Source organism: Natrix helvetica, assembly GCF_964273705.1.
Source record: "Natrix helvetica genome assembly, contig: HAP1_SCAFFOLD_292, whole genome shotgun sequence".
NCBI classification, from domain to species: Eukaryota; Metazoa; Chordata; class Lepidosauria; order Squamata; family Natricidae; genus Natrix; species Natrix helvetica.
Genome location: NW_028113486.1, coordinates 12,756 through 40,456, shown reverse-complemented (window position 1 = coordinate 40,456; position 27,701 = coordinate 12,756). Strand labels below are relative to the sequence as shown.

Genomic DNA, 27,701 nt, shown 5'->3' with positions numbered 1-27,701 from the left:
CAGCTTGGGCACGAATCCCTTTCCTATTTCCCACGTGGCATCACCTTGTCCCATCTGAGCATTGTTTTCTTTGCTCACAATTATGCTGCTGATCAGCAAAGGAAGTTGATCCACAACGTTTTTAAGGAAGAGGGTGGAAAAACACTTTGCAGAATCCTTTGCATAAACCGGATCCCCATAGATCTCCTTCCGAGAACATTTTTAAATCCCCCTCTGAGGGCACATGCCAGTTTGAACGCGGAAAAACAGTTGGATTTGACACATAAGTAGCCTCAAGCTGAAAATTATTCTCAGATGAGAGGCCTTCATTTAAGATTTTATATACATACATGCTTACATACTGCAGAAGACATTTCCTGATTTGGCTTCCATACATTAATTTCAAACAACATCACAAATTATATGGGAATAACTGGCACTAAAGCAGATTATTTCCAGATTTTGAGAATTGGGAATCAATTATAGGATGGCATGCTTCGTTCTCATTGTTTGCTGTGACACTCAGCATTAGTGTATCTTCTACAAGATGTTTACAGTCAAGAACTGGGAGTCATCATTGAACTACATACTTTTAGAACAGTGTTTTTCAACCCTGAGTGGACTACAAGTCTCAGAATTCCCCAGCCAGAAGGCTTTAAAATGGGTGGACAACAACTCCCAACATTCTCCAGACAGCATTCTTTAAAAGGAGAGGACCAATTCCCAGAATCCCCCCCAGCCATTATCCTTTAAGAGGGGTGGACTTCAACTCCCAGAATTCCCCAGGGGGCGTGATTTAAGAGGGGCTTCAACTCCCAAAATTTCCTAGCCAGGTATGCTTTGAGAGGGATGGGCCCCCAACTCCCAGAATCCTCAAGTCAGCATGCTTTGAGAGGAGGGTGTCAGCGTTCTGAGTAACACATCCAAAGAAATCAGAACCACATGGTAAGAACATTTCTCAGAACATGTTTATTGGGGACACATCGGCACAGCCAGTGAAAATCAACTCTAAATGTTTCCCATGTAATTTAAAGAGCAAAGGTTTCCCTCCCAGGTGTCACAGGTCACATTGTTCAATCAAAGCAGTTGGCGGGTTCCCCGATCCCTTTTGCTCCTCCTCCTCCTGCCACCTGTTGGGATGACCTTGGTTCCCATGTGAGGGCTCTTTATTTTGTCCGCGAGAAGGTCTAGCTATTTTCCCTTCATTCTTCCCCCTATCGCAACTGTGAAGCAGCACAAGATGGCTTCAGCCAGCTTCAATTCAGAGTTGACAGGGCGGCTTCAACTCCTAGAATTCCCCAAGCAAGCAACGTACTTAAGGGGAATTCTGGGAGTTGAAGTTCACAAGTCTTAAAGTTGCCAAGGTTGGAGACCTCTCCTCTAGAAGGTCAGTGTTGGAATTTGTAATTAGAGAGCTCTCAGTTGGCAGAAAACATGAGTGGTGAGATTTGCTTTTCTGGGCAGCTGGAAGGGAGAACACTGAACCTATGAGGCACTGCCACTCCTTTTACGTTCTCTGGCATGTTCTAAACCCCCTTTGCTGATGTAGACATGTCTCTTGTTCCTCTGTCGGAAGCAGCAGTGTTTGGCCTTCTGAGGAGCCTCCTAGAGTGGGGGGCCAACATCTAGAATTGTGGAAGTGCTCTGGAAGCTAGGTGGTCGGGACCCAACTAGGGAACATCATCAGTCCTAGAAGGGAAAGGAAAGGCAGAAAGAAGAAGGGAAGGAAAGGAAGGAAGGAGGGAAGAAAGGGGTGCTTGGTGCTCTCTCAGTTGGGTGGTTTCCTTGCAGACATTTCCTTACCAAACTAGGTGACCGCATCAGTGCCGCCAGGCTGAGAGACCACCAAGCACCCAACTGTTGAACCCTGAGCTACAAATATTTTTTCGTATCAGAACAATTGGGGGGGGAGGGGAGAGGTGGTATCACAATGTAAGAATGTCCTCCCCCCCCGAGGACCTGATCCGTAATCCAAGCCCAGTTAACGGAGAACTGACCGCCCTCGTGTTGTCTCCGCTGACAGATCATCAAGACGCTGGAGCTCCTGCCCATCCCCAACAAGAACATGCTGGAAGAGAGCAAAATCCTTCCCATCATCCAGCGTTGGGCCCGGACCAAATCCGCCATCCCGCAGCTGAGCGAAGGAGACGGCTATTCCAGCGAGAACACGTCCCGGGCTCACACACCCCTCAACACGCCCGACCCATCTTGCAAGCCTGTCCTGGAGGTCGAGATGGACACCCCGAAGAAGGTGGCCTTGCGGAGGCTGAAGATCATCAGCGAGAACAGCATGGACAGTGCCCTCTCAGACACGGCCAGCGAGATGGAGCTGAAGGAGAACAAGGAGGACCTCGACCCTCCCGACTACCTGCCAGCCGAAGCGGTGGACGAGCAGCCCTCGGAGCAGGAGGCCAGCAAGGAAGCCACCACAGAGGTCTTGATGGACACCGCCAAGGCTCCCGCTGCGGCCGATCAGGAGGCGGAGCCTGAGGGGGAGAGCAAAGAGACCCACACCCCCAAGCTGGAGGACCCCGTGGCTGCTGAAACCCCTTCCCAAGACGAAGAGGAGGGCGTCTCCGATGTGGAGAGTGAGCGGAGCCAAGAACCGACCGACAAGTTGATGGATCTCAGCGACTTGGCTACTAAGCTTCTGGACGGCTGGAAAGAACTCAAAGTAAGTTGGATTCTTTGGTTAAAGTTGGTAGTGTGGGATTGAAATATTTTTTTTTAAGGCTGTTTGTTTGTTTGTTTGGTCGCGTTCGCACGTGCAAGTTCCCTTTCGAGAGGAGAAGGAAGGAAGGAGTAACAGAATGGGATAAATTTAAGTCTTAGACGTGCTTGGAGGTTTAATGATTGCCAGCATGTCTACTTCCCATTTTGACCCGTTTTATTTTTATTTTTTTGCTGTGTGGTTTTAAACCACAAAAAGCTTCCATTTGGCTCAGCCATAAAGCAGAAATGAAAAGTCTCTCGACAGGGGCCCCTGCATAGTATAATGAATTAATAACAGATTAATTAGTGAAATTAATAATTCAAATTTGAGTAAACTGGACTTCCAGCAAGTTAATTTCCAACAGAATGGAAGCCCTTCTACTACAAAGTGGATTTTTTTAAAATGCCAAAGTAGCTGTGGATTTTCTGACCAGTGCAGGCATTCCTCGACTTACGGCCATTCATTTAGCGACAGTTCAAAGTTACAACGGCACTGAAAAAAAGTGACCCAGGGCCGTTTTCCTTGCTTATCTTTGCAGCCTCCCCAGGGCTGCCCAATCAAAATTCAGAAGGTTGGCCACTGCCTCATGTTTATGACGGTCGCAGTGTCCTGGGGAGGGTCACGTAATCCCCTTTTGCAACCTTCTGACAAGCAGGAAGCCAGATTCACTTAACAGCCATGTGACTAACTTAACAACCGCAGTTATTCACTCAACAGCCATGGCCAGAAAGATCGTAAAATGGGGCAAAGCTCTCTTAACCATGGCCAGGTTTTGCGACAGAAGTGTTGGGCTCCTTTATAGTCGTAAGTCGAGGACTATCTGCCAAGTGAATTTTATCACTCATGTGATCAAATTCTTCTCCTGCAAAGCATTTGAAAGGCGTTAGAAACCTGTTTTGCATTTTCAAGAATAGCAAATAGTTTAGAAAGGTTCGGCCTCCCCAGGTGATGTTATTGTTACTGAGTTGTTAGTAACTTAGGACAGAAAAGAAAAGAAACGGAGTTCTTGAAAAACCAACAAAGGGAAAACCGGCCTGTAGAAGAAGTGAAATATGTAGGGAGATTGGATCTTGTCTTTCAATTAATATTTTTCAGAAGTTACAAATCTCCACAGCAGTAATTCTAAGCCTTTGACAAGTTTAAGAGGGGTTGGACTTTAAAACCCCAGAATCCCCCAGCCAGCTATGCTTTAGGAGGGGAGGACTTTAACTCCCAGAATTCCCCAAGCAGCTGTGCTTTAAGATGAGTCGAATTATACTGGCTTGGGAATTCTGAGAGCTAAAGCCCTCTTAAAGGTTGAGCAACGCTGCTCTATGTAGTAAGTGAAGAGGGGATATCTTGTTGTAATTCATTTTCCTTATTGGTTATTCTGTATTCAGGGCTCCCCTGTACCTCTCATCCTGTCTGGACTGAAGTAGAAATTATTGTGAGTTTGTGACAGGCTGCTTTCTGACATTAAGTGCCTTAGGGAGAAAACCTCACTGCTTAAAGTACCGCTTGTCGAAGTAGAGAGGCTTTGTTTGCGCCTAACAGTCGCCCATGCGTGTTTAGTTTGTGTCCCAGATTTTGATGCGTCAGTCTACGCCCTGACAGCTAGGCCAGGAAGTGAAGGGGGGGAGGGGAGCTAGATCTGAAAAAAACCTTCTAAAAGCAGTTTAATGACGTTGAAGCTTAAGAATTGACAGAATTTAGGTTCGGCATGAAGTCAAGGAGAGAAAAATACATATATATTTGCTAAGATCCCTTTTTTTTTCGTTTCCTTTTCGGGGTACCTCTGGCTCTTGGCTCTAATTTTGGCCAGCTCTGGAATCATACTCTACCCAAGGTTACCATTTCAGGCATTAAAGCTAAATCCATTTAGCTCTTTTGATGATACGTAGCTGCACTCAGAAAGGTTTTTAAGGGCTGATTTTGGATATATGGATGAACGAGATCTCCAGTGCAGGATCTCCATGCATTGCCAGCCATGTATCTGAAATCTCTCATGTTCCCACGGGTGGGAATATCTTGTATTGCCACGTGTGGCTGATCTCAGATTTTTCCTACCCGTTGCCATGGCATTAAGAGTTAGCTGCTTCTGTTTGACTCTTCCAAGAATTTGATGTGAGATCATTCAAGAAAAATCCAACCTAGAATTAGAGCAATTTCCCTACAGCAAGAACTATTAATCAATTAATCAGCTCGCCATCAAGAAATTGTGGAGAATGGACAGCCATTTGTCTGGAATAGGATAGGGTCTCCTGCTCGAGCAGGGGGTTGGACTAGATGACCTCCAAGGTCCCTTCCAGTCTTTGATTCCATGTTCTAAAACATTGGACAGCCACTCATCCTCAATGACATGAGGCAGACCTGGGCATTTCACTGTCCTTTTCTGGCCTGTATAGGTAGCTTTTGAATGAAGGGCAACGCCTTTTTGTCTTTTGTTGTTTTTGTCAATTCACGTTTGTGCGTGCGTACTTACGTACCCTCACAGCCCCTCGCAAGAGTCGCAGTTCCTCCTGGGGAAAATGAATTGCTGGTATAAGGACTCCTGCTTTGGCCAGGAGGTCAGACTAGAAGACCTCCAAGGTCCCTTCCAGCCCTAAGATGGCCCCTTGACCGTCAGAGAAACGCCTCTCTTAGCTTGATCCCAGGTTGGAAGCACTACTGATACACCACCTGCGTGTGTGTGTGTATATATATATATATATATATATATATATATATATATATATATATATATATATATATATATATATATTGACCAGATGAAAAGCTAGGATATAGGCAGTCCTCGATTTACAACCGTTCATTTAGTGACTGTTCAAAGCCACAATGGCACTGGGGGGAAAACAGGTATGGAGCGTCTCCATCCATGTTCCAGCAGGTCATGGTTGTCCCCAAAGGTGCTTTTCTTCCCGAAAGACAATTGGACTTTTTCTCGCTTTCTTTTTTCTTGCAAACCTTTGGCTTCTTGTCAAAGAACCGAAGAATCTTCTTGGGTGAGAAGCGAAACGTTTTCAAGGAGAAGAAACAAACAAAAAACAAGAAACTTCCGGGGACCAGAGGGTGTTGAGTCCGAGGGTCTTGGAAGCAACGTGCCTGTCATACCCTTCCAAGCCGTCCCTCAGAAGCCTCCTCATGTGGGTGGGTGGGACTTGAAAGCTGCGTCCTCCACCCCCAACCCCCTCAACCTCTTCACCCTGAGCCCCTCGTAGTAATTGCAACCATTTCCATGCAGCTTCTCAGGGCAGCACGGAGCTCCTTAACATCCCCAGCTGGCCCACAACTCCCATTTTCAACTCCGTCCTCCCGAAGAATGGAAAAACCCGTGGAAGAGAAAAAAAATCCCAGCGAGATGGCTGGCAAGCTGCGTGATGTATGAGGGATAGGCTGAATTCAGGTCGGAAAAATGAAAGCACAGAGGTGGCTAAACTCTTTGAGGCTGACGTAAATTTGGGGGCGTCCGGCAACGATACTCGGGGAAGCACCCCCTTATCCCTGGCGGGAGAGCCGGATCGTGTGAGCTATTCGTTTTATTTTACACACCACGCGCACTTCTTTGCACACACCTGTCGCCCTGGCTTTGGCGTGTCGAGGGCTTCGCTGACGGGAAGGCCTCGAACCCAAGCCAGGCTCCATCCGACATAGAATCCACCTGGCAAACCAGCACAACACACACACACACAGACTCGAAATAAAACCCCTGTACGTTTTCAGCACGGGTTTTATGCACCCTTTTCCCCGCCCATGATGGGAAAAGATGCATAGCTCTCCCCGTGCTGAAAACGGACACCTTTGCGCTAACAAACCGTCATTGCCTTTGTTTCCGTGGGCTCGCGCGAAGAGCCGGAACTGGGGACGGATGAGTGACAGGTAAGTCTTGCATAAAGACGGACGAAGTTAGCCCTGCAGGAAAGCGCCCAGCGTCTTTATGGGAGGGTGAGTAATGGTTCCAGTGCTGCCCACCTCTCCAAATTGGCAAAACCGACCATGATGTCTTGCCTTGAACATCATCCAGGTTGGAAATTCTTCACCACCAGCTGTCCCACCATCCCGAAGCCCAAGAGCCAGTAGGTCCTCCGTAAATATTTGCTTCCATTACCTACAAGCTATTAGTTAAATGTAGTTCAGTTGAGCATCCTTTAGTCATTATCTTCAGGCTAGTTTCATGCTACTTGTGTTGAGTTTATTTTGTTGCTTCGACTTGTGAGTCAGTGGTGGACAGTTTCCGTGGAGGTGGAGGGCATTTGAGAAGGAGTTGCCTATTGTCTGCTTCCTAGGGCTGAGATGAGTGAACTGGCCCAAGGTCATCCCTAATTGGTTTTGTGGATAAGGCAAGTCTAGAACTCCCAGTCTCCCGGTTTCAAGGTAGGTGCCTTAAGCACTGCTTCTCAATCTCAGGAAATGTAAGGTCTGTGGACTTCCTATAATCCCCTAGGCATGCTTTAAGAGGGGAGGACTTTAACTCCCATAATCCCCCAGCCGGCATCCTTCTAAAGGAGTGGGCTTCTACTCCCAGAATCCCCTAGCCAGCATGCCTTAAGAGGGGAGGACTTCAACTCCCAGAATTCCCTAGCCGGTGTACCTAAAGAGGGGAGGACTTGCCCTCCCATAATCCCCCAGTCAGCAAGCTTTAAGAGTGATGGCCTTCAGCTCCCAGAATCCCCTAGCCGGCATGTGTTGTGGCCCACCAGCAGAGCTGGCAGCAGAGCTGGCAGCAGATTTGGATAGGTTGCGGGGTGGGAACATGGGCCAGTCCTGGAGTCTGGGGAAGGCTCAGATGAGGGATCTGTGCCAGAGGCAGAGAGAGGGCCGGCTGGCAGTTCTCAGCTGCCTTCAGAGTCAGACATCAGTGAGGCAGAAGAACAGCTGGAGCCTGTTCCCAGTGTGCGCATGCGCAGAGTTGCCAGACGAAGGGAAGAGCTAAGGAACAGGGGTCGACTTGGGAGTAAAGGAACAGGTGGACGATGAATGGCCCCTCCCAGAGGAAATAAAAGAGGAGCGACAGGGGAATGGAGTTTGCAGGAGACCATTAGTTCGCTTTAATTGGTTCGTGACTCTCCGAGACTCCTTGACAAGTTTTGCAGATCTCAGCCTGGCAGCTCTCCAAGCCAGAGAAGGTCTGTGACTGTAAATCCTCCCTCGAAAGACTTTGCTGGATGTGAAGGAGCAGAATTCACAGTAAATTAATAAAAGGTTCTTTTGTTGAGACAAGGAGTTTCCTTCATGCTCTTGGGAAGCTTAGAACAACCTGCTTCTTGAGGACAAGGATTCAGCTCCCATAATCCCTCAGCTGGCATGCCTTAAGATTTATCCTTAGTAAGCATCAGATATGTAACCTTCCATATTGGAAGACACCCGTGTCACAATTAAATTTCTCTGCAGCGTGCAGATATATGGTCTCATGATTTAAGACCTTAACTCTGATAGTGGAAAAAATGTGGACCGTTTTTCAATTTCAAGATGTATTAAATCTCTAAACTTTTAGTATTTTTCCCATAATTGGAAGTTTATATAGATAATAGGTGGTCCTCGACTTACTGCCGCAATTGAGAGTAGAATTTCTGTGGCTAAGCAAACACTTGTTAAGTAAGCTGGGGTTGATTTTATACTCTTTTGTGCCACAGGTTATGGGAATCTCTGCAGTTATTAAGTGAATCACATGGTCTTTAAGCAAATCAGGCTCCCCCCTCCCCTCTTGACTTTCCTTGTTGGAAGATGGCTGGGACGGTCACAGAAGGGAGTCACTTGACCCCAAAGACGCTTGAACCATCATAAATATCCGCCAGTTTCCCAGCACCTGAATTTTGGTCCTATGATGGAGGGGTCATAAGTGAGAGGACAAAGCATAAATCCCATTTTTTGTGTGTGCCATCATAACTTCAGACTGTCACTAAATGAATGGTTGTAAGTCAAGGATGATCTTTATTGTTAGGGTACAGATACTGTCGCCCCAGAACAGAAGTTACAGGGGGGAGCCCTAATTACTGATGCTCTTTCTTGATGGCATCAAGTGTAAATATATAGGGTCTGCCCTGTTGCCCAACAAGAACTAGTTCAGGATGGCTGTTGTGGCCCACCAGCGGTCAGCAGGGCGGTCAGCAGATTCGGACAGTGAGGAGGTTGGGCCAGTCCTAGAGTCTGGGGAAGGCTCTGATGAAGGCTCTGTGTCGGAGGCAGAGAGGGGGCCAGGGCAGTCTCACAGCTATCGGCTGCCTTCAGAGTCAGGCGTCAGTGGGGCAGAAGAACAGCTGGAGCCTGTTCCCAGTGTGCACATACGCAGAGCTGCCAGAGGAAAGGAAGAGCTAAAGAACAAGGGTCAACTTGGGAGTAAGGCCACAGATGGACGATGAATGGCCCCTCCCAGAAAAAATAAAAGAGGAGCGAAAGGGGAGTGGAGTTTGCAGGAGGCAATTAGTTCCCTTCATTGGTTCGTGACTCTCCGAGACTCCTTGCCAGGTTTTGCAGATATCTGCCTGGCAGCTCTCCAAGCCAGATAAGGTCTGTGACTGTAAATCCTCCCTCGAAAGACTTTGCTAGATGTGAAAGAGCAGAATTCACAGTCAATTAATAAAAGGTTTTTTTTGTCAGGATTAGGAGTTTGCTTCATGCTCTTGGGAAGCCTCAGAACAATGGCACAAAAAGAGAATTACAAGTAGTCCTCGACTTATAACAGTTCATTTAGTGACTGTTTGAAGTTACCACATCGCTAGAAAGAGTTTTTCACACTTGCAACCGTTGCGGTGGCAACTGACTCATATTTACGATGGTTGGAGTGGTCCCGTGATCAAAATTCAAACACTTGGCAACTGATTCCTATTTATGACGGCTGCAGTGTCCCAATTTTGAGCTCCGTTGTGCCCAAAAGTCAAGGACTGCCCGTATCCCTTCACATTTTGGGTGACTGAGCTGAACTGATTCCTGCTCTGCTTCTCACTATACCTGTTGAAACCTGAACCAAAAGAAAAACAAAATTAGAAAAATCCAACATCTGGCTTTATGCTATCAATCCAGGCAGTCCTTGACTTAAAACCAATTGCTTACCTACCTGTCAAAGTTCTGACAGACTTACCTGGGGGAGGGTCACTTACTTCTGAAGTCCCAGTGGCCATTCACATGAAGGGTTAATACCACTTTATAAGGCCGTAGTAAGGCCACACTTGGAATACTGCATTCAGTTTTGGTCGCCACGATGTAGAAAAGATGTGGAGACTCTAGAAAGAGTGCAGAGAAGAGCAACAAAGAGGATTAGGGGACTGGAGACTAAAACATATGAAGAACGGTTGCAGGAACTGGGTATGTCTAGCTTAAAAGAAAGAAGGACTAGGGGAGACATGATAGCAATCTTCCAATATCTCAGGGGTTGCCCCAAAGAAGAGGGAGTCAAGCTATTCTCCAAGGCACCTGAATGCAGAACAAGAAGCAATGGGTGGAAACTAATCAAGGAGAGAAGCAACTTAGAACTGAGGAGAAACTTCCTGACAGTGAGAACAGTGAATCCAGAAGTTGTGCTTGCCCCAACACTCGAGGTTTTAAAGAAGAGATTGGACATCCATTTGTCTGAAATGGTATAGGGTTTACTGTCTAGGCAGGGGGTTGGACTAGAAGACCTCCAAGGTCCCTTCCACCTCTGTGATTCTAATTCTATTCATCTTCTCACATGACCATTGGTCGGGTGCTTGGCAACTGATTCTATGTTTATGGCCATTTCCAGTGTACCACAGTCATGTCACCAAATTTTAAGATGTTTTTGCAGAAGAGTGACATTTTATTTGCATTTTTGGGCAAAACTGGCCTTTTGTGAACAAGTGCTTCACTTAATGCCCAACCTACGTTGTGGGGGGAGTTACTTACATCCCAGATTTGAAGTTCCAACAGTTGTGCACACATAAACATACCATGCTCATGTGGTCACATTTCAAGTGTTTGATGCCTGGGCTATTTGCAGCATCCCATGGTCATATGACTGCCTTATGATAGTTTTCTCAAAAACTATCTGGCTGCTATTTCTGATTTTTGGCAAAATTGGCCCGAGAGCAAACCATGGGTTCACTTAATGACCATGGTGTTCTCTTAACAACTCTCACAAATGGAATCAGAAAATAGAGCTGCTTGCCAGTGATATGGATGGAAGGAAGGAAGGAGGGAGGGAAAGGAAGGAAGGATAGGGAAGAAAGAAGAAAGAAAGAAGAAGAAAGAAAGAAAGAAAGAAAGAAAGAAAGAAAGAAAGAAAGAAACTTTTTACAATCCTCACATCTCCCATAATGGGCAGACTCCATTACAATCCTAACTCAACAACTACTTGCAGTCTGAAACCACACCCAATGCACACACTGAAAGAAAGAGAAAAGGATGAAAGCAAAGGGACGTTTTGTGCTCTTTTCACATCATCCCTTTTTTTAATGCAAGGGAACAGCAAAAAGTTAGGGAATTTATTTTTGTCCTTTTTCCAAAATTGTTCTCAAACCGTAGGAAGTTTTGTTTTTTTCCCTTCCATTTGGCTGCGCGGCAGGAGTTTTGCTCACAAAGTCTTTCTTTGGAATCTCTTACATGTCTGAGAATTTCTTTTTTACTTTTCACACTTAGTAAACTTGGTTAAAAACCTTTCCATCTGTCTCCATGGAAGGGAGGAAAAATGTTAGTTGGCCCTTCCATGACGACAGAAGGAATTGATTATTTAGGCATCCCCGGTATTCATACTTTCATGCAACTAACCATAATCTCCACTGGATCTTGGGGAACCAATTCATATTAATTATTAATTATAATACTGTATTTTTCAGAGTATAAGATGCACCAGAGTATAAGACCCACCAAGGTTTTGAAGAGGCAATTTTTTAAAAAAAGTAGGTAGGTAGATAGAGGGATATAGAGGGAGAGAAAGAGAAATACAGTAGAAAGGTAGGGAGAGAGTTGGTAGGTAGGTAGGTAGATAGAGGGGGGGAGAGAAATAGTAGGTAGGGAGAGAGAGTGTGTTAGGGAGATAGGTAGGTAGAGGAAGAGAGAGAGAAATGCAGTAGATAGGTAGGGAGAGAAGAGAGAGAAGGCAGGTAAGTAGATAGAGGGATAGGGAGAGAGAGAGAAACACAATAGGTAGGTAGGTAGAGAGTGAGTAGGTAGGTAGATAGAGGGATATATATTAGAGAGAAATACAGTAGGTAGGTAGGGAGAGAGAGTAGGTAGGTAGAGGGATAGAGAGAGAGAGAAATACAATAGGTAGGGAGAGAGTGTAGGTAGGTAGAGGAGGAGAGAGAGAAATACAGTAGATAGGGAGAGAGTGTAGGTAGGTAGAGGAGGAGAGAGAGAGAAATACAGTAGATAGGTAGGGAGAGAGAGTAGAGAGAGAGAGGGAGAGAAATACATTAGGTAGGTAGGGAGAGAGAGTAGGTAGGTAGAGGGATAGAGAGAGAGAGAGAAATACAATAGGTAGGGAGAGAGTGTAGGTAGGTAGAGGAGGAGAGAGAGAAATACAGTAGATAGGTAGGGAGAGAGAGTAGGTAGGTAGAGGGATAGAGAGAGAGAGAGAAATACAATAGGTAGGGAGAGAGTGTAGGTAGGTAGAGGAGGAGAGAGAGAAATACAGTAGATAGGGAGAGAGAGTAGGGAGAGAGAGGGATAGAGAGAGAGAGATAAATACAATAGGTAGGGAGAGAGTGTAGGTAGGTAGAGGAGGAGAGAGAGAGAAATACAGTAGATAGGTAGGGAGAGAGAGGAGAGAGAGAGAGGGAGAGAAATACATTAGGTAGGTAGGGAGAGAGAGTAGGTAGGTAGATAGACTGATAGAGAGAGAGAAAGAGATACAGTAGGTAGATAAGGAGAGAGGGTGAGTAAATAGGTATTGTGTTTCCCACAAAATAAGACAGGGTCTTATTTTCTTTTCACCCACAAAATATGGCTTGGGCGAGGGCTTATTGTTTTGGGTTGCTGGGAGGCTGCTCTCTAGCGTGGGGGCTCCCAAAGAGCCAGGCACAGCCTCAGGGGTGAAGCAGCCATGAGGTGACCACGCTCATGAGCAGCCACCCGGCAACCCCCCTTTCCAGCCGGGCATAGCGCCCTTCACTGACCTAGAGGTATCGCCAAGCCACAGGAGCGCCTGTTTGCCGCCCTCCGGCTCCTGCGTTTCGGCGCCTTCGGAATGCTTCTGGGTCAGTGAATGGGGCTCTGCATGGCTGGAGCGGGGGTTGCGTGAGCAGCTTTTCCGCTCCCCGCTCGCGCGACTCCCAGGCTCACAATGCCCTTGCCTAACTCTCCCTGTAGAGCCAGGGCATCTCCGCTGCTGCCGCCGCCCGCCATATGGCTTTTTCTGCGGCTTCCAAAGCACAGAGATAGGATGCCGAGTCTTCCGGCAGTTGCCGCTCTGGGAGTACCCTCTATGGTTGTGGGCTAGCTGCCACAGAGTGTACTCCCAGAGCATACAACCATCTGACCGATCTAGTGGTATCCTGAAGGCGCCAAGCAACGCGAGCGCCTTTGCCCCCCACCTCGTTCCCGTGGCTTGGCACCTTTGGGATACCACTAGGTCGGCGAGTGGTGCTCTGCCTGCCCGGAGGGGGGGATTGTCCAGGGGGCTTATTTTCAGTGGGGGGGCTTGTATTTTTGCCCACCCGAAAAATGTGGCATGGCCTTAGTTTCAGGACATGTCGTATTTTCGGGGAAACACGGTAGGTAGGTAAGTAGTAGGTAGGTAGAGGGATAGAGAGAGAAAGAGAGAAATATAGTAGGTAGGGCGAGAGAGAGAGTAGATAGGCAGGTAGGTCAATAGAGGGAGAGAGAGAGAGTAGGTAGGTAGGTAGATGTTTCCAGGTGTATTTATCCATGTGCTGGAGAAGGAAATCGCTGACAACCTGCAGCACCTAAGACTTTGTTTCTGCTGGCACAGCACTTGATCAATATAATTCTCATCAATCACTCTAACTAAAGAGCTTTCCGAAAGGAAAAAAAAAAGTTTTTGCACTCTGCAAACCTCCAAAAAGGACCAGTTTTTCAAGAAAACAGGCCCGTTTTTTTCAAATAAAAGGCATGAATAGCCTTGTGGGGGCTTGCAGAATGTTCGGGGGGAGGGAAAACAAGCAAAAACCGGCCCGTTTTTCACGAAAACAGGGCCTTTTTGGCAAAAAATTGCATGCATAGCCTTATGGAGGCTTATAGAGTGCTGCTGGGAACGGGGGGACGGCAAAAAACAGCCCATTTTTTGCTCATTTCTGCCCTCCCCAGCCCCCAGGAGCTCTCTGAAAGCCTCCATAAGGGTATGCACAGCCATTTTTGTGAAGGTGGCGGGGTTTCTGCAGGCAGAAAAATGCTGTATTCGATGTATAAGACACAGCCAGATTTTCAGCCTCGTTTTTGAGTAAAAAAGGTGCGTCTTATAATCCGAAAAATACGGTATTTATATTTTCTATCCTAGTTTATAATAAATTTTAAGCAGGACTAACAGATTTAACTACTACCAGTAGTCCTCAAAGTACGGCCACACTCTGAAGCCAAAATTTCCATTGTTAAGCAAGTGGTTAAGTGACATTTACCCCATTTTACAACCTTTTTTGCCAAGGTTGTTAAGTGAATCACTTCAGTTCACTTAGGCACAAGGTTGTTAAGTGAATCTGGCTTCCCCATTGCTTGTCGGAAGGTCACAAAAGGAGATCGCATGACCCTCGGGACAGACTGCGACCGTCATAAATGTGAGTCAGTTGCCAAGCGTCTGAACTTGGATCAGGTGATTCTGGGGATGCTGCAACGGTCGTAAGCGTGAAAAAGGATCTTAAGTCCCTTTATTCAGGATTGTTGTCGCTTCGGTCATTAAGCGAATGGTTGTAAGTCGAGGACTACCTGTATTTGAAAGCAGCATTGTAGTAGGTATATTAGGGAAGGTAGTATTGCGATGGAAGCATTGATTATTTTGTTTAATAACATACACATATTAGTTTATGTATTTGTTTAGAAAACGTATATGACCACTCAACTCACTCAAAAGCCTTACAGAAATAATACTTCAATTAATCCCCAACAACAACTCGATGGGCTGCGTATCTCCCTGGGGTCTCCAGGTCCGTTGGGACAGCCATGTTTTCGGAGACTTAGAGAAGAAGGTCAATGTGGGCGCCAGTCTTACCTCTTCAGGGTTGATATTCCACAGGGAGGAAGCCACCACGGAGAAGGCTCTTCTTCTGGGCCCCACCAGATGGACCCTCTTAAGAGAGGAGGCCTATAACGTCTCCTGCCTCTCTGGTGGGCCAAGTGGATGTAACTGGGAAAAGAGGGTTCTTCAAATAACGGGGAGGTAGCCACCACAGAGAAGGCCCTTCTCAGGCCCTTCCACCAGATGGATCTCCTTAAGAGAGGAGGCCCATAACGTCTCCTGCCCTCCTGCTCTGGGTGTGACTGCCCCAGAGGTGCTTTTTCAGGAGGCCACTGGGCTTTCCTTCTACTTTTCTTTGAAGGTGTTCCGTTTCTCATCTAACAACCTCCTTCAGCTGAAGAAGCTTCTTGGATTAGAAGCGAAACGTCTTCAAAGCAAAAAAACAAGAAAAGTCCACTTGCCTCCTGAAAAAACACCTTTGGGACAGCCATGATTCAGAATCTCAATAGACTTATGGATGTGACTGGGAAAAGAAGGTCCTTCAAATAACAGAGAAAAAGCCCTTCTTCTGGTTCCCCCCAGGTGGACCTCCTTAAGAGACGGGGCCCACAAGTATGGGAGATGTTTCTCCTCTCATACCTGGGATTTAATTCATGACTTCCAAGCTTAATTCAAATCATGTTTTTTTTATCCATGCTAGCTCATAAATACACCCTGTGTGTGAGGTAAAACTTCCATGGCCTTCAACCAGCATGGCACATCTGCTGTGGATGATGGCGGGTGGGCTTCATGATCTCTGGTGGGCCCCAGGTTGATGAAAGATGAACTAGGAAGAATTAGGAACAAGCTTAGATTTTGAAATTTGTGGTGATGAATACAGTATTTTTGACTTTGGCAAAGGTTGCATGTAGAACAATTTCATTCTGATTTTGTATAATAATTTCCTCTGTTGATTTTTGTTATTTTTATTATATGTTATGTTATATTGCATTATATGATGTTGTATTATGACATGATCTTGTATTATTTACATTACATATTATAATATAATTATATTATTATTATTATTATTATTATTATTATTATTATTATTATTATTATTATTATTATTATTATTATTATTATTATTATTATTATTATTATTACATTATAGTACTATACTACATTTCATATTTCATATATTATGTATTATATTATATCATATCAATAATATTGGATGTCTTAAATGTACGGTAGCTGGTCTTTACTTAGCCCTTGGGGTTTTTCATTGTAGGAGGTATACCGAATCCCAAAGAAGAGTCAAGTGGAAAAGGAGAGCAGTGGTACGTATGCAAAAACGGCGCTTTCTGATGACTTCCAGAGCAATGTTTTTTAACCTTGGCAGCTTTAAGATGGATGGACTTCAACTCCCATAATCCTGGGCATTTCAATCCACCCATCTTCAAGCAGCCAAGATGGTGAAATGCTAATTTATAAGCTCACAGCCAGGGCTGGAAGACGTTTTGGGGCCATTGTGGAAGAGGAGGAGAACGGGCCTCAGATTGACTGATTGATTGGGATGGATGGATGGATGGACAGGCAGATAGATATCTATGGTTAGGTAGATTATGGTTGGGTGGATGGATGGATATTGGTAGGTAGGTTGGGAAGTAGATAATGGATGGATGGGTAGGTGGATGGATGGGTAGGTGGATGGATGGATATAGGTAGGTAGATAGGTAATGGATGGGTAGGTAGATATGGATGGATGGATAGACAGATATCTATGGATAAGTAGATTATATATGGATGGATGGATATAGGTAGGTAGGTAGGGAAGTAGATAATGGATGGGTGGGTGGATATGGATGGATGGATGGATGGATGGATAGATAGATAGATGATTGATAGATAGATAGATAGATAGATAGATAGATAGATAGATAGATAGATAGATAGATAGATAGATAGATAGATAGATAGATAGATAGAAAAATAGATAGAAAAATAGATAGAAAAATAGATAGAAAAATAGATAGAAAAATAGATAGATAAATGATGATAGATGATGATAGATAGATGATAGATAGATAGATAGATAGATAGATAGATAGATAGATAGATAGATAGATAGATAAATGATAGATAGATGATAGATAGATAGATAGATAGATAGATAGATAGATAGATAAATGATAGATGATAGATAGATAGATAGATAGATAGATAGATAGATAGATAGATAAATGATAGATAGATGATAGATAGATAGATAGATAGATAGATAGATAGATAGATAAATGATAGATAGATGATAGATAGATAGATGATGATAGATAGATAGATAGATAGATGATAGATAGATAGATAGATAGATGATAGATAGATAGATAAATGATAGATAGATAGATGATAGATAGATGATGATGATAGATAGATAGATAGATAGATAGATAGATAGAAGAGAGATAGATAGATAGATGATGATAGATAGATAGATAGATGATGATGATAGATAGATAGATAGATAGATAGATAGATAAATGATAGATAGATAGATAAATGATAGATAGATAGATAAATGATAGATAAATGATAGATAGATGATAGATAGATAGATGAGAGAGAGAGAGAGAGATAGTGCTGTGGTTAGTCAGCAAACCTGGCAGCAGATTCGGACAGTGAGGAGGTTGGGGAGGAACATTGGCCAGTCCTGGAGCCTGGGGAAGGCTCGGATGGGGGCTCTGTGTCGGAGGCAGAGAGAGGGCCAGAGCCGTCTACCAATTATCAGCTGCCTTCAGAGTCAGACATCAGTGGGGCAGAAGAACAGCGGGAGCCTGTTCCCAGTGTGTGCATGCGCAGAGCTGCCAGAGGAAGGGAAGAGCTAAAGAACAGGGGTCAACTTGGGAGTAAGGCCACAGGTGGACGATGAATGGCTCCTCCCAGAGGAAATAAAAGGGGAGCGAAAGGAGAGTGGAGTTTGCAGGAGACAAAATTGGTTCATTCCTGCCAAGTATTGGGGCATTACCGGCCTGGCCACTCTCCAAGCCTGATAAAGGTCGGTAATTGTGACCTATCTTGAAAGACTTTGCTGGAGAGGAATTGACTGTACATTAAATAAAAGGGGTTTATCGGGATGAGCTTCGTGCTGCTGGAAAATCCTGGGTCAGGACAGACAGACAGACAGACAGGCAGGTAGGTAGGTAGGTAGGTAGGTAGGTAGAAATAAATAAATAAATAAAGGAGAGAGGGAAATTAGTGTTTCTAAAGACTAACAGTCCTGTTGCTTATTGCTACTCTTGTTTGTTTGCTTGTGTGTTTGTTTATTTTGCCACCCATCTCCCCACAAGATAATTCTGCAGATTGGCCACTTTGATTAATTTTCCTTTTGTTTTTTCCCGCCTCGCGTCCCAATTCTGGTTAGATCCGGCCTGGTAGTTAATGAAATGTCCCTCCTGTAAACCACCTTTGTTTTTCCTGCTACCAGATCACGGGAGAGAGGTGGTGGGCCGAGACACCCCTGCCACCCCCAAAAACCAGAGCAGAGAACGGGACCCCGAGAGGCAGAGCAAAGAGAAGAAGAAACGGAGGGAGTCCTTGTCCCCCCCTTCGGCCTATGAGCGAGGCACCAAGCGACCGGAGGACCGGCAAGTTGGGAAGGGTTCAGCCCACTTTTACGTTAACATTTTCAGGTAGTCCTTGACTTACGACCCTCCGTTCAGCGGCGGAACTTGTGACCGCACTGAATGAAGGGGCTTGGCAGCGAATGCTCAAAGTTACGACTTTGTTTAATAGGAGGGTCAACAAAGCAATCCTGAGCGAGTCAGTCACGTAGGCGCCTTGCTTAATGACTGCAACGGACAGCCACTTTGCAGTTATTAAGTGAGGTATGCACGCAACAGCCTCACTCAATGACAGTTATGGTCTCCATTATGATCATAATTAGACGACTGCCTGCTTTTAAATGTCTGACTGGTTGTTAAATTAGCAACATGGTCGTTAAGTGAATTTGGCTTTCCGTTGACTTTGCCTTTCAGAAGGTCACAAAAGGGGATCACCTGCCCCCCCCCCACCCCGGGGATACGGCAAAAGTCATAAATACGAGTCAGCTGCCAAGGGTCTGAATTTTGATCATGTGACCACGGGGAGGCTGCAACAGTCATAAGTGTGAAAAATGATCATAAGACGCTTTTTTCACACTGCCGTTGTAACTTCAGACGATCCCTCAACAAAAAAATTCAAGTTGAAGACTTACCTGAATTATGGTGTCTCGGAGTCCAAGGCAATTCAACTTTTTAACAGGGTGGTTTGTTCTTGTGGATATGCTGCTGGCCAGACGCTGGGGAGTTCTAGTCCCACCTGATTCGCCGCACACGGCCCATCTCTCACCGGGACTCTCAGCCCCATTTTCTCTCCCTCCCTCTCTCCGCAGCTATGACACCCTGGCCACGGGCTCGAAGAAGAAAGTCCGGCTGAAGGACCGCAGCAAGCTATCCACCGAAGAACGGCGGAAGCTCTTTGAGCAGGAGGTTGCTCAGCGCGAGGCACAGAAGCAGCAGCAGCAGCAGCTGCAGAACCTGGGCATGGCGTCCCCCCTGCCCTACGACTCCCTGGGCTACGGGGCCTCCCACCCCCCGTTCATGGGGTACCCCCCAGGCTACCCCATGCAGGCCTACGTGGACCCCAGCAACCCCAACGCTGGCAAGGTGCTTCTTCCCACCCCCAGCATGGAGTCGATGTGCTCGCCGGCCTCGTACGAGACCTCGCAGACTCTGGTGGGCCACACCATGGAGCCCAGCCTGGCCACTTCTCAGCCTGTGCCGGTGGTCCAGCACGTAGGAGCCCCTCTAGAGGTGTCCACGCCCCAGTATGTGGCCTCCAGTGACCCCATGGTCCACCAGGAGCCGGGCGTGGCCGTCTTGCCTGTGGCGCCGCCTGGTCCAGTCCAGGGACAAAGCTACGGCGTCTGGGACTCCAGCCAGACAACTGTGGCAGTGCAATCCCCCTACTCCTCGGCCCAGTCTCAGCCCACCATCTACTACCAGGGACAGGCCTGCCCCACCGTCTACGGAGTCACCTCGCCTTATTCTCAGACCACACCGCCGATCGTGCAGGTAATCTCGCCAAGGTGAAGTTACGGCAGAATTGGCCTTCCGCCAGGGTGGTCTTTTGGGGCAGATGCTCAAAACGGGACTGCCCAAAGCTTGTTGAGACCATCTATGGATAGTTCTCGACTTATGACCACAATTAAGTCCAGAATTTCCATCGCTAAGAAGGCGGGGGATTCAGAGAGTCATGCCCAATTTTATATCCTTTTTTTTGCCACTGTTGTTAAACGAGTCACTGCCTTTAAGTGAGTCGTGTGGTTGTTAAGAAAATCCACCTTACCCTATTGACTGCTTGGCAGGCGGTCACAAAAGGGGACCACGCAACCCCGGGACACTGCAAGTGTCTTAAATATGGGCCAGCTTGACAAGCGTCTGAATTTGGAGATGCTGGAACAATCATAAGTGTGAAAAATAGTCATGAGTTGCTTTTTTCAGTGCCGTTGTAACTCTGAACGGTCACTAAATGACCTTCTGTAAGTTGAGGATAATTCATACAGAGACTAATCCTTGGAAATGGCTCTTCCGTTTTGTTGTAGAGTTACGCCCAGCCAAGTCTTCAGTACATCCAAGGACAACAGATTTACACCACCCATCCTCCGAGTGTGGTGGTGCAACCCACAACCGCTGTCGCCACTATTGTCACAACTGGACAACCCCCACCGATCCAACAGGTAGAGATGGGAGAAAGCTTGTTCATTTCGTGTCATGGTACCGTCAGACATGCTGAATAAAAAGGACTCTCTAGTACGAGTGTTCCTCGTTTAACAGTGGTAAATTGGTCTGGAAATTGCATCGTTCATATGTTGAAAAATCATGTGAGCTTACTACTTAGTAAGGATACTTTCACCCGTCTCAGTTGCTCAGCTGTTAAGCAAGGGTTTTGTGGGCTGTTAAATGAGGACCTCACGCATCAGGAAGTTCTGATTTCCTGCTGGCTTCCCCATTGACTTTGCTCATTGGAAACCAGCAGGAAATGTCACAAGTGGCCCTGGAGATGCTGTGGTGGCTGGAAGTATGGAGCCGGGTTGTTCAGTAGTGTTTATTCAGCTCCGTGATGTTTGAATGGGCGCTGAATGGGTAGTTGTTAAATGAGGACCCTTTTACAATGGCATTTCTGGACTTGACTGCTTGAGGATGTGTGGAATTCCGCAGCCAGCCACACATCTTCAAGGGGCCAAGGTTGAAAACACTCCCTTAATAGCATGTGTTTCAGGTTTCACTTCCCAGCGGGGGAAATACTCCTAAAAAGAATCCTGTCTTTTTAATGTATAAAAACAGGCTAGAAATATTGAAGTTTTTGAAGATGCTTTGAGGATTGACTTCCCTTCAATTCTCTTCCTTTTCCTTCTTTTTCTGTTCTCTTCCCTTCTCTTCCCATCCCTTCTCTTTCTTCCCTTCCCTTCCCTTTTTCTCTTCTCTTTTCTTCCCTTTTTTCCTTTTCTTCTCCCCCTCTCCCTTTCTCTTTTCTCTCTTCCCTTCTCCTTTTTTACCTTTCCTCTCCCTCCTTCTCTCTCTCCCTGCCTCCCTCTTTCTTTCTTTCCTTTTGCTTTTTTTTCTTTCTGTCTCTCTCCTTTCTCCCTCTTCCTTCCTTCCTACCTTTTTCCTTTCCCCCCCCCCCCCTTTCAGCCAGAATTGGTGGTGGCCAACAACCTCTTAGACCTTCCCCCTCCATCTCCTCCCAAGCCCAAAACCATCGTCCTGCCTCCCAACTGGAAAACAGCCCGCGATCCGGAGGGCAAGATTTACTACTACCACGTGGTCACCAGGTAAGGCAGGCCTCTGGCCCTACAGCAGGGCCTGTTCCTGAAAACCCCAACCAGCATCAGGGGTGTGGCTTTCGGGGGTGGGGTGTGTGTGTGTGTGTGTGTGTGTGTCCAGGACTGACAACCCTGTTTGTGCAGGCAAACCCAATGGGACCCACCCAACTGGGACAGCCCAGAAGATGACGCCAGCCTGGAGCACGAAGCCGAAATGGATCTTGGCACACCGACGTATGACGAAAACCCCATGAAAGTGAGTTGGAGAGAAGCTCCCCCTGACAGGCATAGCGTGGATTTCCCAATCCAAAGTCCTACTCAAGTTACGGCCCAAACACTTAGCATTCGAATGCACGATAGACTCGAAATGGGAAACCCATGACCCAGGTTCTAAGTCACGCTTGGTCAGAAAGGGAGGCGCTGCAGGTGATGGGAGACTTTTATTAATACATTTATTGTTTTGTATTGTATAAAACATGTATTGTTTTACACTAATAAATTAAAATACCTGTAGTAATTATATTTAAAAATAATAATTACGCAGGAAATGCGTTGTCTGATAAGTTACAGGTAGTAAGATTTACGACGGATGTCCCCCAAAACGGTATTAACAGACCCAATTCTGGGGTCCTCCCCACTCGTTCTGCAATTGTGGGACCCATGTCTTATGACACTTTTCCCCCAAAAAAACTAACAGTTGCTTCCAGTTTCTGCCACAATTGTACCCTTAGCGGGTTCCACCACAAAAAAGTCAGAAAATTGGATTGTCATGTGGCTGACCTATTTTATATGACCATGGGGACCTACTATCGTAATGGAGAGACTCCATTACGGTCATAAGTCAAGGACTACCCTGTAGTGGTAGCATCTCTGTGCATTCCATAGCTAGTTATTCAGGTAATATAACCACTTGAGTTATAACTCGGTAGTTAGCCTGGTCATAAATTCAAGAAGAGATTCCAGTTGTTGCCATTATAAATCAAGGCATCATCTGAACACATTCTAAATTACGATGGTTTTTTTCGATGGATGTTAAGCAAATGAAGTGCTCGTTCAGCGAAACACTGCCGTCACTAAGCAGAGTCTGCATTCATTAAGCAAATCCGTTTTTCCCAATGGGCATTTTTGGGCACCAAAAAGACGCAAATCACAGTTTGTGTGTGACTGCAGCACCACTGCAAACTGCTCGTCAAGGTGAGTTGGTTGCTAAGCACTCAAGATACAGTCATTGTAGTTGTTTGTGTTGAAAAATAATGAGTCATAAATAGGTCTTGAGAGGTTTTGCCATAACTTTGAGCGTCCGTTAAACAGCCCCATCGTAAGATGAGGATTATCAGTAATCTCCTCATAGAGAAAACACAATTACAGAACGTCTCAGATAAATCCTGAAAGGTACTCCCTAAACCATGGCTTCAACTCCTAAAATTCTCCAGCCTAGTAAGGTTGGCGGGGTAATTCTGGGAATTGAAATTCACTGGTCTTAGATGCCATGGTTGGGCAGCCACTGCTTGTCATTGAACTTATCAGAACTTCCTCTTCCTCCTCAAAATCCCCCCCAACTCCCCTTCTAGCACTGAAGATGATACCTAGTTGGGTCACGAAATGTCTCAGCTCAGAGAGCAACCAGGACCCTCTACAGTTGAACAGCAAATATAATATTCCGTGGCTCTGAATTTGCCCTTATGTTTTGTTTTTTTACACTTCCTCTGAAGTAGTTGTTACGAGATGCAGAAAAAAATGGAAAATGCAAATAAAAGAATAAACAATGCAGTAAAGGCCAAAAACAATTCACACCTCTTCATATATAAGAGGTGTAACAAAGCTGAATCAACAAACCAGCCCAAATCTCTGCCTTGCCCTTAAAGGGATTATTATCCCCAAAAGAATAGAAACTGGACATAAGAAAAGTCTCTTAAGGCAGTCTTCAAATCTTGCTTAGCTTCTCCCAACTGGAATGAACCCAGAAATGAAGCTTTTTTTTTCAGCCCTAATGAGGTGCTTAACGATGATCTTCCACACCTCATTAGGGCTAAAAAAAAAGCTTCCAAAAAGCTACATTCGGAGCGCCCAAATTTCCGCCCTCTTAGGTGGAAAAAGATGCGTCTTATACTCCGAAAAATACAATAAATTAAATTAATTAATTTCCAAAGCAAAGCTCAGTTGCCTTTTCCTTTGGGGGAAGAAATCTTTTCCTTACTTGCAAAATATAATTTTTTTCCCCTATAATAATTCTCTGTTTCTGTTGGTCTTTTTCTAGTCTTCCAAAAAGCCCAAAACTGCTGAAGCAGACACTTCCAGCGAACTGGCTAAGAAGAGCAAAGAAGTCTTCCGTAAAGAGGTGAGTTTGATTTTCATTTTCAATTTTATTGTCAATATTTTTTTTTGTTTTTTTTGTTTTTTTAGTTTAGTGTTTTGTTTTTGTTTATTTATATCCTGCTGTTAGTAGTTTTATCAATAACTGAAGGTGGCGAAGGGACCTAATGCACCTCCCTCCTCCGATTTCCCCCACAACCACCACCCTGTGAGGTGGGCTCGACCAAAGCCGCCCAGCTGGCTTCCATGCTTAAGGCGGGACTAGAACTCGCCATGTGACTAGCTGAACTGCAGGGGTTCACTTTACAACTCTAGCAAACAAGACGATAAAATGGGACAAAAACAAAGGATTCACTTGGCAACATAAATTTTGGGCTCTATGGCGGTCATAACTCGAGGACTGCCTGTATATTTTCACATTGCCTTTCTTTATTCCCCCCACCAGATGTCGCAGTTTATTGTGCAATGCCTGAACCCCTATCGCAAACCTGATTGCAAAGTGGGGCGCATCACCACAACAGAAGATTTCAAGCACCTGGCACGAAAGGTGAGCAGTCACCTTGAATGCCTCCAAGGCAAGCAGGGCCAGTGGTCCCTGTCAGGTGACATATCTGGCCGAAGGGAGTCAGAGTCCCAAGCCCAGTTTTTCTCTTTCTCTCTCTCCCCCTTCCTTTCTCCCTCTTCTTTCTTTTCTTCCTCTCTCTCTCTCTCCCTTTCTTTCTCTTTTTTCCTTTTCTTTCTTTCTTCCTTCCTTTCTTTCTCTCTCCCCCTTCTTTTCTCCCTCTTTCTTTCCTTTCTTCCTTTCCTTCCTTCCTCTCCCTCCTTGCCTCCCTCTTTCTCTCTCTTCTTTTCCTTCTTTCTTTTCTTCCTTGTGACATTTGTGCTTGCAATGAGCAACCTAAACAGAAGCTTGGAGACGCATCTCAGTGGCCCACCTGCCAGGAAGATGCATCTGCCCCACTACGCTCACAGGTGGGGGTGGGGTGGGGGGGATCCAAATTCTGCCTGCAAAATCAGGGGGACAAAGATAAACTCCAGTGTGGAAGGAACCAAGGCTGAGGGAGGGAAGGAAATGTGGAAGGGAGGGGAGGGGAGGGGAGGGAGGGAGGAAACAGGAGAACAAGGAGTAGAGAGAACTTTCTCCTCCTCTCCCCAGTCCCACCCTCCCTTCTAGCACTGATGATGTTATCTACTTGTGTCACGAAATGTCTCAGCTCGGAGAGCATCCAGGACTCCAGAGTTGAGCCACAAATATAACATATTCCGTGGGTCTCTTCTCTCCCCCCCTCCCCCAAACTCCTCTCAGCTCACTCACGGTGTGATGAACAAGGAGCTGAAATACTGCAAGACGCCTGAGGACCTGGAATGCAACGAGAACGTCAAACACAAAACGAAGGAATACATCAAGAAATACATGCAGAAATTCGGCTCCGTGTACAAACCCAAAGAAGACACCGACATGGAGTAGGAGGGTATATACGTATATATATATATATATATATATATAAAGTTTTTGGGGACTTGACCCTCTGCTTCTCCTGGGCAGAGTTTCCACCGTTGTGGGTCTGAATACACAAAACACAGATTTATTTGGCCCTGGAAACGCCTCCTTTTCCCAGCTGAATTTGGAGGCCGACGTGGCAGAAACAGGGGCGTGCAAATGTGTTTACACAATCCCATTTGTTCACAAACACCTCACTTTGCAAGCAGACCCCAAAACTGACCACCGGGTGGTGCTTCCCATGTGTGCAACACAACGTGTGAGTCCATTCCCTCCCCCCCCCCACCGAGATCTGTATAATATTCTTATGTGAATATATTGGATTATTTTCCCCCTCTTTTTGTTTGGCCCGGCCTCTTTTTTGCAGCCCCAACACCTGTTGATATCATGGGAACACTTTGTAAGAATAGTTTTGGAAAAAAACAAAAAAGGAAAAAAAAAGAGGAGGGGTTGTTTATTTTATTTTTCTTCCATTTTTGGGGTCCCCCCTCCCCCCAGTTTTTTGTTTTTTTGTTTTTTTCCCCATTGTTCTCTGCAAAGGTTTCATCTGTTATCATGTAAATATTTGCAAAGAGGCCAAGCTCTAGGTTTGGGGCAGGCCTTGCTGTCTGTTGATAAGATTGATTTTACTGCTTTGAAATCATTTTACTTTCTCCAATTTTTACGGAAGTTTTTATGTAAAACGAAAAAAAAAATTAAAAAATTAAAGAAAATGGTAATGAAGGAATGTGGAAAAAATGGATTTTTTTCCCCCCCGTCTTGGGAAGTTGAGTGGCCCTCAGGTAGGATGGGCGGCCCGAAGGTTTTATAAATAAATAAAGTTGAAACAAAAGTAGGGAAAGAGAAGGCTCTGCAGGCAGTCCTCAACTTGTGACCAGTTGCCTAGCAACCGTCAAAAGTTATGACATTACCTGGAGGGTACCCATCCCCTGGACTCGAACTTACGATGGTCATTTGGCACTCAGCAACACAGCTCCGGTTTTACGACGGTTTTGCCAAATCTGGCATTTACTTACATTTGTAGGCAAAACTACATTTGTAGGCCTTGTTTCAAAATTGGAGTTCGCTTAATGTCCAATGCAAAAGTTGTAAAATGAAGTCAGTCACGTGTTTGATGCCACTGATGATTGTCACGACTTAACAACCGTAATGGGCAGCTCCGTTCCATCGTAAGTCAAAGACTCTAGTTCCCCCCTCTAATGACCTTTGATCCTTCAATGTGGATGGGGTTTCATGTAATTACGGGTAGTCCTCGACTTACGACAGCAGTGCAGCCCCAAGTGAAACAATTGTTAAGTGAACTTTGCCCCATTTTATGACCTTCCTTTTCACCATTGTTAAGTGAATCCCCGCAGTTGTTCAGCTAGCAACAGGGTTGTTAAGTGAGTGCAGCTCCCCAGTGGGTTTTGCTTGTCAGAAGATCGCAAAAGGGGATCATGTGATCCTGGGACATTGCAACCTCCCATCAATAGGACTCCGTTGCCAGGCGTCTGAATTTTGATCACGAGACCAGGAGGGGTCGTAAATGTGAAAAACGGTCCTAGGTCCTGGTGTCACGTGATCTACTTTGGCAATCCTCCAACTGATACTGTTAACAGTTGTAACGATTCACTTAGCAACCGTTGTAGGAAAGGTTGTAAAATGTGGCAAAATTCCCTTGTAACAACCATCTTCACTTAAGAATGGAAATTGTGGGGCCCCTTGTGGCCATAAGTGGACCTGCAGGTTGGGCTGGCCTGCATGCAATGCCCAGCACGGCCTGCAGGTGGCAGAGTTGCATTGCCTTGAATGAGGCTCTTGCCCAGGAAAGCCTTAGGCAGAGAGCTGACTTCTCCAATCTGGTGCCCTCCGGATTGTCAATCCCATGGTTCCCAGCTGATTAACTGCCTTGTCCGGGAATGGCCTTGCACCCCACTCCCTCCGAGGGGATAACCAAGGGACTGGAGGTCACCATCAGCAAGCTGAAGGACAGAGATCGCTTCACTGCCCCCAGCTGATTCGGGACCCCGAGATCCCAGAGGAGCTTTGTTTTCATCCCTGCAGCCAGGAGACGTCTGGACTTCAGTTCCCCGTATTCCCCAGCCAGTCATGGTGGGTGGGAAATTATTCTGAAGGTTTACTGGTCAAGTGCCCAGGGGATCCTGTGGTCCCTAGGTGGGTGGGGGAGGGGTGCCCCATTGCTTCAGGAAGCTGCTGAGTGCTGTAGTCGCCCAAATAGCCTTCCACCTTCCCCTTACTCCTGCGTAGCCCCCATGGCATAAATCAGCTGGGTCAACCAATTTTGTTGTATATA

General features: G+C 45.9%; 1 protein-coding gene across 3 annotated transcripts; it reads left to right on the top strand.

Annotated features, from left to right (window-relative positions):
• The first annotated feature begins 1,741 nt into the window (after positions 1-1,741).
• LOC309382377 (histone-lysine N-methyltransferase SETD2-like) lies at positions 1,742-26,131 on the top strand. Of its 3 annotated transcripts, none has more exons than XM_081971889.1 (11): positions 1,742-2,653; positions 5,913-6,050; positions 16,024-16,072; positions 18,217-18,376; positions 19,162-19,843; positions 20,374-20,508; positions 21,521-21,603; positions 21,739-21,850; positions 23,852-23,932; positions 24,353-24,454; positions 25,214-26,131. In XM_081971889.1, the coding sequence occupies exons 1-11, from the start codon at positions 2,045-2,047 to the stop codon at positions 25,373-25,375; spliced, it is 2,313 nt and encodes a 770-aa protein (XP_081828015.1). In that variant the 5' UTR covers positions 1,742-2,044; the 3' UTR covers positions 25,376-26,131. The 3 variants fall into 3 exon arrangements, with proteins under 3 accessions (XP_081828015.1, XP_081828014.1, XP_081828016.1); XM_081971888.1 differs by having other exon boundaries at positions 1,805-2,653; positions 21,464-21,603; XM_081971890.1 differs by lacking the exon at positions 5,913-6,050 and having other exon boundaries at positions 1,973-2,653; positions 21,464-21,603.
• Positions 26,132-27,701: the final 1,570 nt, after the last annotated feature.